At 44.6% G+C, this 12,912-nt stretch overlaps 1 protein-coding gene across 1 annotated transcript in view; it reads right to left on the bottom strand.

The window, feature by feature from the left end:
* CEP192 (centrosomal protein 192) overlaps window positions 1–12,912 on the bottom strand; it is a 192,224-nt gene that overhangs the window by 73,569 nt on the left and 105,743 nt on the right. The window contains exons 29-30 of the mRNA XM_084619054.1: window positions 6,236–6,354; window positions 2,054–2,230 (exon numbers count right to left, since the gene is read on the bottom strand). Coding sequence (XP_084475180.1) covers window positions 2,054–2,230; window positions 6,236–6,354 — 296 coding nt within the window. The remainder of the gene's footprint in view (window positions 1–2,053; window positions 2,231–6,235; window positions 6,355–12,912) is intronic.

Below are 12,912 nucleotides of genomic sequence, written 5' to 3'. Positions count from 1 at the left end.
TATCATTTAACCAGGAAGAAAATAAAAGTCATGGATAAACTTTGGAGCTGATACAGACTAGGGGAGCAGTAAATAATGAAAAGGACAAGTCACTGATATAGAGTGCTTTGGACTGCTTGATAAGCAGGGTACATGCAAGCAATATGCGCTTCAATATAGCCAAATGTAGTCATGCATCTAAGAACATAGGCCATATTTACACGTTGGGAGAATATCCTAGTAAGTGGTGGCACTGAAGAGAAGTTGGGCATTATGGTGGATAATCAGCTGACCATGAGTTCCCAGTGTGACACCGTAGCTATAGGACTAATGTGATCCAGGGATGTATTAACAGGGCAATATCTAGTAGGAAAGTTAGTTTACCTTTGTATTCAGCAATGGGTGTCCAGTTCTGGGGTCCAAAATTCAAGGCTATCAAAAAACTAGAGGGAGAGCTCAGAGAAGAGCCATGAGACTGATTAAAGGATCGGAAGACAAGTCTTATAGTAACAGACTCAAGAATATCAATCTTATTAGCTCGTTAGAGAACTGTGTAATGAATCATGTTAGTCAAATATATATTCAATGTTAGAGAAACGAATTTGTAAATAAGAAAATTTTTTTGCTTTTTGAATGTTTCTACTGACATAGCATTTCAGATTTTGCTAAGAGTGTTTTTAAATCAGAAAAGTGGTTTGTGTGCCTTATTTGTAAAATCTTGGCTATGCAGATAGCAAGGTAAAGCAGAGAGTCAAGAGAGAGCTATTAGCTTTGCAATAAATCATGTGCGCACACTTTCCCAACAAGAAAAGCTAACAAGTAAAAATCCCAGGCGACAAAAACAGACCAGTAAAAACAACTATTGTAAGATAAGAACTGGATGGAGCCAATGGGGGTGATAGCAAGGACAAATTTTTGGGAACCAGAGAGAACAAAGTAAAATTTAGTAGAATAAGCAAAAATGTTGTAGGTTAGGTTAGTTATTGGAATTTATGCATGAAAATGTTTTCATTAGAACACAGATGAGGTAGCTGCATAAAGGTACAGAACAGAGGATAAAAGGTAGAGGATTGACAATAAGAGTGGAGAAGATATAGGGGAAGAATAACGGAACACTGCAGAGATCAGAGATGTGAAAAGAGTTGCCCTGTCCCTCAGGAAAGTAACTTGATCATTTACTTTTCCTGCTGAATCTGTTATTGCATACATGTATAATTAATAGGTGATAAAACAAGCATAATAAAAGCTAAAAGAAACATTTAATCCTGAATTGGAGTAGATCTCACCCAGCAAGCCTAAACAGAATGTCATGGTGTGATTTGATCACAGTCTATAAGTATCTAAGTGGGGAAAAGAAATTTGGAAACGGAGGGCTCTTCAAAACTAGAAGACATAGGTATAATAAGATCTAATGGCTGGAATTTGAAGCTACACAAATTCAAATTAGAAATAAGGCACAAGTTTTTAATCATAAGAGTAATTAGCCATTGGAACAACTTCCTAAAGGTTGTGATGGATTCACCATCAATAGAAATTTTAACGTCAAGATTGGAATTGATTCAGGTTAGTTCCTATGGCTTGTGTCATACAGATCATACTAGACATTCACAGTAGTTCCTTCTGGTCTTAAAATCTAAAAAACAGGGCTTTTAAAATGATCCATATTTATAGCAAACTATTACTACTGGTGGCTGCTTGATATCAAAACAATGTATACATTCACAATTTTCCAACAAGATACTTTGGATGTGTTCCTAATACTATAGAACTGTTTGAACTAGTTTCCTGAACTAGTTTTAGAGAAAAGAATATATTTTTCCAGTCACTGCCATCAGAAAGTTAAGATTACAGTTCGAGTCTCCAAAGATTTCCTGCACAAAAAGTAAAAGGTTTATATATGTAATGTATGCTCAACATTAGGTACATGAACTTAGGAAGACATTTAATAAAACCAGTCTAACATTGCATTTTCAGTCTCTAAATGAAAGCATAGCAAAAAAATTTAATCTGCAAAGAAGTGCATTTCAATATTAATGGGACATTAAATGTGAAGAACTGAACTGCTGGTACTTACACTGTTCTTCCGAGTGTAACCCCTCCCCATGCCATGAACTGCTTATTGGAGAGAATGGGTGGAACGTCTGAGTAGCAGGAAGTCGTTGCCAGTGGTCTGTTTCCCAAAATATTCACCTCACCTTTTATCACCACTTCATACTGAGGTCCAGATGGCAACACAAGGATTTTCAAGATACTACAAGTAGAAAATCCTGGAAGTCAGCTGATAAGCATGGGATTTCATCATGCAAACGGTCACGTAAATTAGTTGTATATAACATTACCCACAGTATTTATTTTAGGCAAGGCAAGTTGCTCCATCCAAAAAGTGTTGGGTAACAACTCCCAATTTAAGACCCTATTTTCAATCACCAAACTTTAAATTGTTTGAGACACCCTCATCATGGAAAATTTCAAACAAATGTGCCATTTCCAAAAACAATGTTGGGGAAAATACTGTTTTGTGCATCTAAAATTTTTGGCAACCTTTTCTTTGAGAGACACTAGTACCCCATGCTTTGAATCAGACTTCAAATTTATCCAGGGGGTGTACAGCATGTTAGGGATACGCTTTGTATCATCCACGTGAAAATCCACTCAAATTTGGCCAAGTTACAAGCCTTCAAAAAACAAAAACAAACTAACTTGCACATACCCAGTAAAGACCTGCTGGAGCTCCACAGTTAGATTTCCCTAAGATTCTGTCCATGTTTGGAAAGCCCAGGGCTGAGCAGGACTTTCCCAGCAATTACTGCTGTGGGCCAAGGCACTAGAACTGAGACACTTTCTCTCCTGTGCTCTCACTAACCGTCCACGCACTTTGGCCCAGGCAGCATGGAGGAGAAAACTGCCTTATTTGAATATAAAAATGACAAGACCTGGACGTTGGGCTGAGCACAGCAGAGGTAGTAGACTGGGACAAGGATCTGGGACCGAAGAGAGAAGCATTTAAAACTGGTTGGGGTGAAGGAACTGGAACTAGCTGGTCAAGGAAACAAGGAGTGGGAGCCATGGGGGGGGGGAAGATACAGGACAAGGAGCTGGGGGAAGCCTTGGACTAGTTGGGCAAATAGACTGGGATTGGAAACCAATTGGTGGGGGGAAGACAGATTACATAAACAGCAGGCAATGCCAGTTCTCCCCCGACATCCTAACCAATACTGGGAACAAGGAGCTGGGGGATGGGGAGACTAGTGAGGAGTCCAGAGGAGTGAGACTATGAATTACTGGATGGGAAGCCTCAGTTGAGGCTGGGAGGAAGAGCCAGAGATAGGGAACAGAAAGGACTGGATCAGGGGCACAGTGAAGGACATGGGCAGAAGGGTCAAGCTCTTTGGGGGGGGGACGGGGACGGAGGGGACGACACAGAAGGTGTCTGTGACTACTAGAGCACACTCCCATCCAAAGCCTGGAATGAAACTCAAGATTCCCCAGTCTCACCATTCCTCTGCTGTCAGCAAATAGCATCTGGGAAACACACTGGCACAGTGTCCCATCTCCCTCTAGTGTTGGTCCACAGAAAATCACAATTTACTATTCCTATAATTAATTCCATTAGCTCAAGTGGCAGGAGTCTATAGCACGGATCTAAATCCAACCCTGCTGATGAACCATGTGGGTCTCAATATATCACATGATGAAATGTAGTTATTATGTTTGCTTTTTTAAACACCATGGAAATTACACACAAAACCCTACATTCAAAGAACTGTAAGATTGCAAAGTCAAGCACTTTGGAAGTGTTAAAATTATGGTTGTCTACACTACCTTAATTCAGCTCTCTTGTGCATATGCATTATTATACAGTCTAATTCCATGACCACATACTTTCCCCCCCCCCCCCCCCGCTTCCCTCCTGGACCTCTGCTTCATTCTATGAACAAGATGAACAGTAGTCCAGGGATGAAATGAGGGCTGTGTTGTGAAGTAGGCTGTTGTCGGTAGGACACCTGCCTCATTTGTTGCTCAAATTGGAAGGTGTGTAGTGAACAGGGCAGCGAAGTGCAGAAAGAGAAAAGATGGTTTTATGGTTAAGACAGCTGAATTCTCCACTGAAGAAGTAGATTGTATACCTTCCTCTGCCACAGATTTCTTAGGTGATACGTAATAAGCCATCGTGATCCAGGGACCTGTTGGTGCCAACTAGCACACTGCACAGGCGCAAAGAGGGTTTAGAGGGATCTCTTGGGTTTGGACCCTACATAACAGTTTGTCAAAAGATGTCATGTAGGATCTCTAATGAAAGCTTATGTCCAAGTGAATATCAACCATTGTGAAATGTATGTATGGATAATACGTAAAGAGTCATGTATACATACTAAAAATTATGTTCTTTTGGGAACACCTTATCTGTGAATTCTGCAAGTGTCCAGTGTAACAGGGGCTGGACACTCAAGGGGGAAGCTCAAAGCACTCATAGATTGTAGAATACCTATTGTTTACCTGCTGAGTACGGTTATCATATGTCCCATTTGGCCAGGACAGTCCCCTTTTTATGCCCTGTCCTGGTCATCCTGAGTTTTTTGGCAAAACTGGGCATTTGTCTGGATTGCTCTTGCCAACTGATGATCAAGGCCCAGTTTTGCCAAAAAAGTGGGGCGCACCCCTCTAAGAGGACATGTTCCTCCCAGGCCAGGAGCTTAGGGGCCAGGCAGAACAGTCCCGCAAGCCGTAGTTTGCCCGCCTCTGCTCTAGTAGCTTCCCAGGTATCAAAGTTAGGCTGACCTATAGTTCCCCAGCTCCTCCTTTTTCCCCTTTTTAAAGTTAGCCCTTCTCATCTTCCGGGATCTCTCCTGTCCTGCATGAGTTTGTACAAATTATTACCAGTGGCTCTGAGATTTCCTCAGCTAATTCCTTCAGTACCCTCAGGTGAATAGCATCTGGCCCACTGATCTGAATTAATTTAGATTGGTCAGAAGATCTCTGATGTGTTCTTTACTTATCCCAATCTGCATCTCTTCTCCTTTACTGTCTATGGTAATTTTGCTAGTCATCTGGTCACTTTTTTTTTTTTTTTTTTTTTAAAAGAAGACTGAAGCAAAGTAGACATTCATTGAGCCGCTCTACCTTACTATCATCTTCCGTTACCAGCTCATCTCCATTGAGCAGTGGACCCACAATGTCCCTGATCTTTCTTTTTTGTCTGACATATTTGAAGAACCCCTTCCTGTTGTCTCTAGCATTTCTTTGCCAACTGTAACTCATGCTTTGCCTTGGCTTTCCTGATTTTGTCCCTACAAATGTCCTAGCCTTACCCTCGCATTCTATAGCTATATATGGCCCCAGAGGTTTGGCTGACAAAGCCTCTTATAACAAAAGCACATGGAAGTCTTTTCTGTCTCTCTTTATGGGCCCGAGAAGTAAATATGCTGTAAATAGCATAATGTGAAGGAGAATGTTTTTCTCCTAAGATTTCAGGCACTGGACATGATTATAGGATGTTGGGAAGACCGCTGAGCATGATGTACACCTTTTAAATCCAGGCTTTTTCAAGTTCAGTTCTGCCACAATATTATGCCAGGTAAATATCTAACTATCTTAGCTAAACTAACATCTGAAAACTAATCTACAAAAATAGAAGGCACTAGTTTTAGCTATCAATCCTTGTAATTTGGAGGGGAACATTTCCTTTTGTTGTGGTGGCTGCAAGTCACCGAGGAGGCAACTGGTGCCATGCCCCCTTCTTTGGCCTTGCCCTCAAAACATGCTACACCGCTGACAGGAAAGAGTGGAAGGGGTGCATGAACGCTCCAACAAGCGCTGCCACCAGAAGATTGCACCATCCACACTGCACCAGTTGACGTGCCCAGCAGCGGGTATATACAGTGGACACTTGTAAAAAAATTACCAGGAATCAAACTTTCCAAAGGAACTGGAGAACTAACTCGAGAGCAAAGATCTTTGCATTCAGGAAATAAAACCAGGAGAAAAGAGGATCACACTATTTCTCCCCCACCCTCTGCTCCCAGTCTAGACGACACATTTAAAATGCTTAGAATCAATCCTTGAACACCTAAGAAGCTAAATGACAAGAAGAAAAATTGCAATAAATACAAGATACTTGGGAGGCTGGGAAATCCTGATAAAAATCCCTTACTCTGAATTATATGAAATTATGTGGGACCCTTTAACATCTGTTCACAACCCCCAGATTGAGAACCTCTTTTTTAAATAACTGATCATCAAGCAGATTATACCTTACCTTTCACTACTGGTTTTTAAATCCTTTGGAGAAAATAGGACTGCCACTTCTTGCTCTTCTCCAGGCATAAGGAAGAGATCCTCAGGTTCAACAGAAATGTAGTTGTCTTGACCTGATGTCTAAAGATACAAAAACAAATTTACTTTTTTAGGAGTAATCCCCTCCAGTCTGATATGATGTGTTATGCCTCTCTTTCAGTACATATATCAGAGGCAGCCTAGACACATACGTGGGAAATTCCCAAAACGGCCAACAATCCTGCACTAAATAATAGTTCCAACACTGTGCAGAAACCCTACGTTAGCGAACTAAATATAAACTTCTTAAATAGAAATTTCTTATTCAACTACGCTAATGACATACACAGACAATGAAGAGGCCACTGTAGAGGAACCCAGAGAACATTTTGGGTGGAGTCGATTGGGAAGAAGTAACTCCACAAAATGACGTCAGGTAAGTTTTACTTCACGAATCCAGACTTCTGTCCACTCATATAGGATTGGAACATAGCAAGCAATATGGAAACATAAGCAGTGGGGGAAAGGTGAGCATTTTGATTGGTTGCAGATAGAGTGGCTTAGTTCCTGTGATATCAGCCAGAAAACACTCCTGGTTCAGGGACCATTCCAAGGTGTCTGAAAGCTCAACTAGGCTGCTCTCATTTTCAGTGGCACTTTAATATGGATTACCCAGATAGAAGCTAGGAGAGAATGCATTGCTCTGTTTAGACTTGAGCTTCTTGTGCCTCCTTCCAATTTGTTTTCCCAGTTGGACCAGAATCATAATCCTCTCGGGTGATCCTGAAAGACCAGAAAAGCCGGTCTGACTGCTCATCTCAGACAGCAGTATGCTGAAATCTCTGACCCTGATCACATTCCCTGTAACTTATGGTGCACCAAGTACATTTCCAACCCAGAAAGCTAAGCATTTATGGTCAGTGTTTTTTGGAAACCAGTCTGTGAAGGGAAGATCTACTAGAAGGTTGGCTTCATGCTTCAACCAACCAGGTGACTAGACAGTGGAAATTGCCCTCTCTTTCTTCAGCATCTTTTACAGCGCAGTTCTGAGCCTTCAAGAAATATCTAGGAGGCCCCCCGTCCATGGAGTAATCTTACAGAAGTTACCTCGGAACTACAGCCAGGACTGGATGGAGGACAGACATCATGGAAATTACTGTCCAGATCTTAACAAATTTCTGTTGTTTCAGGAAGATTGACCCTCCCTCTGTTTTATCTGTAAAGTACGATTTGCTCTGGAACTTTTTAAAAATTCACCATAATCCCCTGTGCTTAAAGCACAGAAAGTGTCTTTCAAGTCACCTCATCTAACATTTCTAGTGATGCTTGACAGAATGTAAGATAGGAATGAGCATTTAGAATTCCCTATACTCTTCAGCCTATTACCAATACCTTCATGAACACTGAGGGAAAAGAGGGAAGCAGACAGGCTGAAGAGCAGCATTTTGTATTGCTAGCAGCTACTTCCAAAGACAAACTGAAGTAAGTTCTGGTAGTAAAATATGGCAGGTATATGGAGAAGTTTCTACCAGATCTAATATCAGGAAGTCTCCTGGAAAGATTGTAATAGTTCTGGAAGCTACAGTCTCCTTACATTTTGTTGCCTTTGACCTATTTAGTGTATGACCGCTTGCATTCCTCAGATCTTTATTTTATGAAAAATATGGAGTCTTGAGATTTTAAGCCCTTCAAATCAGGGATTGTGTCTTTCTGGTGCTTTTTCAGTGGCCAGTATATGGGGCCAATTCCTAACTGAGATTTTTGGTAATGCTAGCGATACAGTCCTGAGTATCTTTCACATTGAAGGGCAGTCTGTATTTCCCTCATTCCAGGTGGCGTGTAACTTATTTCACAATAGTTTGATGCTTCTCTGAATACCTAAAGTTTGGAAGGGAAATTAAGATCAGACGTGGAGGAGCCTGAAATTCCAGAATAATCCCACTACACTCTCCTGTACCTACTTGCTGAGTTTGGTACAGTCTATGAATTGTAGGCTAGATCTATTTCCGGGTGGGGGCAAGCTTGATTGCTGTTTGACTGTATACACTTACTGACAAAATTGGGCTCATTTCATGATCTGTTTCCCTCTGGAGTTCCATGCTTACATCTCATCTCTCACGCACCTATTGCTGAGAGTATTAATCTTTTGCTCCTGTATGAGGGCTTTTAATTTTTAAGCTTGTCAGGAGTAGCGAGCAAATATTTTGTCTTGTCCATATTTTCAACTACTACCTATGAAACTTCCCCATTAATAAGATTTGCCTACAGCCTTCTCAGACACGGATTTGTTTTAATTATGCTCTCCCCAGGATTTGATTTAAAACTAGCCACTGAATTTGCTACCATGGCTCTTACCAACAGCCTCCTGGATTTCATAAACAATGGTTAAAGACACTTTCTTCAGTCATGACTTAAGTTGTTAAATATTTTGAGGAGGTTGAAGATGGACAGCAAATAAGTCACAACAAATCCTTGTCTCTCAAGATTCTGTGGCCTTGGAAAAACAAGTAATTTCTAATGAGGAACTACCTGAGACTTCGTATGTTGCACAGGGACCGGAAGTGCGACTCTGGGAGATACGCTCTCCCCTGTTTAGAGTCCAATACCGCCCCTATAAACCATCCGCTGAACGGGGGACAGAATTGACTTCTGTACCTTCAGTAGAAGGCCCCGGTCATCGAAAGTAGACCGCATGATGCTCACTTGTGTCTCCACTTGCACCCTGTAGCAGCCCTTGATTAGCCAGTTGTAGAGGTATGGGAACACCTGCCCCTGGCACTTGCGTAGGAACACAGCCATGACTGCAATGCACTTGGTAAACACTCAAGGAGCCACTGACAGGCCGAACAGTAGAACAATGAACTGTTGAGTGTGATTCACCATGAACCTGAGGTACTTTCTGTGTAAGCATCCTTCAAATCGAGGGTGGCATACCAGTCCCCCAGATCCAAGAAAGGGATAACAGAGGCCAAAGAGACCATGCAGAACTTCAGTTTCTTCATGAACTTGTTGAGATTTCACAGGTCTAGGATGGGCCTTAGACCGCCTTTGGCTTTTGGTATTAGGAAATACCGTGAAAAGAAACCCTTCCCCTTCAGCTCCTGAGGAACCTTTTCCGCTGCCTCCAGTTAGGAGCAAGTGCACCTCCTGCACAAGGAGTTGCTCGTGAGAAGGGTCCATGAAGAGGGACAGGGAAGGGGTTGGAAGGCAGGGAGAACTGGAGGGCGTACCCCCTTTCTACCGTGCGAAGTACCCAGCGATCTGATGTAATGCAGGCCCAGGTATGGCAGAAACGGGACAATCGGCACAAAAAGGAGAGGTGGGATGGATCTGCAGTTCGGACTGGTGCGTCGCCCCCAGTCGCACCTTCAAAAGTTCTTCTGACCAGAGGATTGTTTCACCTGCCCACAGCCCTGGGCTGAGGAAGAGTGAGGTCTTTTCCTGTTCTTTCTATTCTGCCTCCAAGAAAAGTCCTGCCTGTTCTGAGGGTGGTAAAAACAAGGTGGGGGCTACGGCTTGAAATGCCTCCATTAGGTAGCAGGAGCGTGCAGGCCAACGGATTTGAAGGTGGCCCTCGAATCCTTGAGGCTGTGAAGCTGCAAGTCCGTTTTTTCTGAAAAAGAGGGTCGAGCTCCCAAAATGGAGGTCCTGGATGGTTTGTTGGACCTCAAATGGTACACCTGAGACCTGCAGCCAGGAGTTCCTTCTCATAGGTACCCCAGAGGCCATAGCGTGAGTGGACGAATCCACCACATCGAGCAAAGGCCATGCAGCGAAGCCCAGGCAATGAGCTTGCCCTCCTCTACCAAGGAGGAGAGCTCTGCCCTGGAGTCTTGCGGCAACAGCTCCATAAATTTTGCCATTGTTCCACAGGACTTGTAGCTGTTACCTACTGAGAACAGCCTGGTGAATAGAAATTCGGAGTTGGAGTCTCCCCGGTGAATAGATTTTCTTCCAAAGAAGTCCAGCTTTTCGGCCTCCCGGTTTTTCAGGAAGGGTCTCTGATAGCCTTGGAGCTCCCGTTAATTAGCCACTGATACGACTAAGGTGTCTAGCGGGAGACATGTGATAAGGTGCTCGAACCCCTTAGAGGGAAGGAAGTATTTCTGTTTGTTCCTCTTTGCTAATGGTGGTAAAGAAGCAGGGGTTTGCCACATCGACTTGGTGGTACCTTGAATTGTTTTGATAAATGGCAAGGCAATTTGGGAGGGACCAGAAGGGGCAAGAAAGTCCACCATGGGGTCTGATATCTCAATGACGACCTCCACCTGGATCCCCAGGTTCTGCGCCACCCTCCTCAGCAGCTGTTGGCACACCCCACTCTCCTCCAGGTCCTGTTCCCTGCCCATGGCACCAAGGGGATCATGCAGCACCTAGTATTCCGGCGTGGTTGATGTTGGTAGTGGTGCAGTGGGTGCCGGAGGTGTTGGTGCAGCCAACGCTAGGTCCTGCCCCTGGATAGGTGCCAGAGGCACCTATGAAGCTAAGGCCGCCGGCACTGACCTAGAGTAGGACCTCTGGCTCCAGCCCTGGTGGAATGTCCAGGCGGTCCAGAATGGCCACTTATTAGGGGCCTGCCACTGACAGGCCGCGGCACTGGATGAGACTCCTGTTGCTCGCATCTGTCAGACCTGGATCAACTGCTCCTCCTGGACCTGTGGGAGTCTGCTTCCAACTCTAAGCACTCACTATACAAGGATCACAGAGGAGCGATGCCCTGCAGTGCCAGGGAGTGGTGCCTGGAACTTTGAGACTAGTGCCACTCCCCTACTGATCCACTGGTGGATTGTACAGGTGACTGGTACCAAGGAGATGGCAACTGGTGCAGTACCATTGCAGGTTTGCTTCTGGACAGCACAGAGGATCTCATGGGTGCCGCTGAAACCAAGTTCAGTGTCCTGTCTCATCTAGGAGGGGAAGGTGGTGCTGAAGAGGCAATGAGGTTGTTGGCGGCCTCGACTGCCTCCGGCGTGGAAGGCAGCTGGAGATCGTGGTCCTCCCAGAGAGGGGAGTGCTGGGAGCCTGGACTCGACTGTTCCTGTGCTGGGGCAGGAGTCAATGTGACCTTAGTCAGTGGAGCCGAACGCCCGTGGCCCAACACAGCTCTCATGGTGGTGGGCTCCTGCACCAGTCTGGGCTTGAGGGAGCGGCCCCTTTTGGGTGTCCTCTTCCTGTGGGGCACAGGGGATTGAGAATGGTGCTGCCCACTGCCCTGTGTGGAACTCTGCCGGTGCCAAAGGTCTCTGGCAGAGTCCTTCCTCGGCACCGACTCATGCCTTGTCAGTGCTGGCACACTGTGCACAGATGCTGAGGTGCTCGGTGTCAGCTCTACTGAGCTAGGGTCCAAGTGAGGATGTAGAGCAGCCTCCATTAGCAGGATCTTGAGGCACTGATCCCTCTCAGACGAAATCCTCTGCAGATCTTGCAGCATTCTTTCTGGTGGCTTTCCCACATACACTTAAAGCAGGAAGTGGGGGGGGTCACTTCTTGGCATAGACTTGCCACACACTGCGGATCGAGGCATTCCCTGGTACCAGGGAAAAAGGGGTAAGGGGGGGGGGGTTACCCCCAACTGAAACTTATCTAGCACTATTCTAAACTATACTGCTATAAACCTACCTATTCACAGGACAAAAGTTCGAACTACTGGAGAAGTTGCACTTGCAAAGCAAGAGCTACGAGCATTTCTGCTAACCATCACAGGCTGTAAGAAGGAACTGAAGTGGTGGCAGGTTGGCAGGGCCTTATATTCAGCACCATGAAGGTGTGACCCCAGGGGGCGCCCAGACCAACCCAACGGGTACTGTTGGCGAAAAACCTTCCAGTATGCATGCAGTACACACACCCCTAACTGGAATTGATATGAGCAATCACTCAAAGAACCACCTCTCTTCTTTTTAAAGAATCTTTATTGAGGTTACAGGGACAAACCATCCCGATGTGTAGAAAGAATAGTAAATATGGCAGGCGACCAGCTTGGCTTAACAGCGAAATCCTTGCTGATCTTAAACACAAAAAAGAAGCTTACAAGAAGTGGAAGATTGGACAAATGACCAGGAAAGAGTATAAAAATACTGTTCAAACATGCACGAGTGAAATTAGGAAGGCCAAATCACACCTGGAGTTGCAGCTAGCAACAGATGTTAAGAGTAACAAGAAGGGTTTCTTCAGGTATGTTGGCAACAAGAAGAAAGCCAAGGAAAGTGTGGGCCCCTTACTGAATGAGGGAGGCAACCTAGTGACAGAGGATGTGGAAAAAGCTAATGTACTCAATGCTTTTTTTGCCTCTGTCTTCACAAACAAGGTCAGCTCTCAGACTACGGCACTGGGCAGCACAGCATGGGGAGGAGATGACCAGCCCTCTGTGGAGAAAGAAGTGGCTCGGGACTATTTAGAAAAGCTGGATGAGCACAAGTCCATGGGGCCGGATGCGCTGCATCCGAGAGTGCTAAAGGAGTTGGCGGATGTGATTGCATAACCATTGGCCATTATCTTTGAAAACTCATGGCGATCGGGAGAAGTCCCGGACGACTGGAAAAAGGCTAATGTAGTGCCAATCTTTAAAAAAGGGAAGGAGGAGGATCCGTAGAACTTCAGGCCAGTCAGCCTCAACTCAGTCCCTGGAAAAATCATGGAGCAGGTCCTCAAGGAATCAATTCT

This window comes from Lepidochelys olivacea (assembly GCF_965140295.1).
Source record: "Lepidochelys olivacea isolate rLepOli2 genome assembly, chromosome: 2".
NCBI lineage: Eukaryota > Metazoa > Chordata > Testudines > Cheloniidae > Lepidochelys > Lepidochelys olivacea.
The sequence above is the reverse complement of the archived record's forward strand: the minus strand, read 5'-3'. Positions and strand labels throughout refer to the sequence as shown.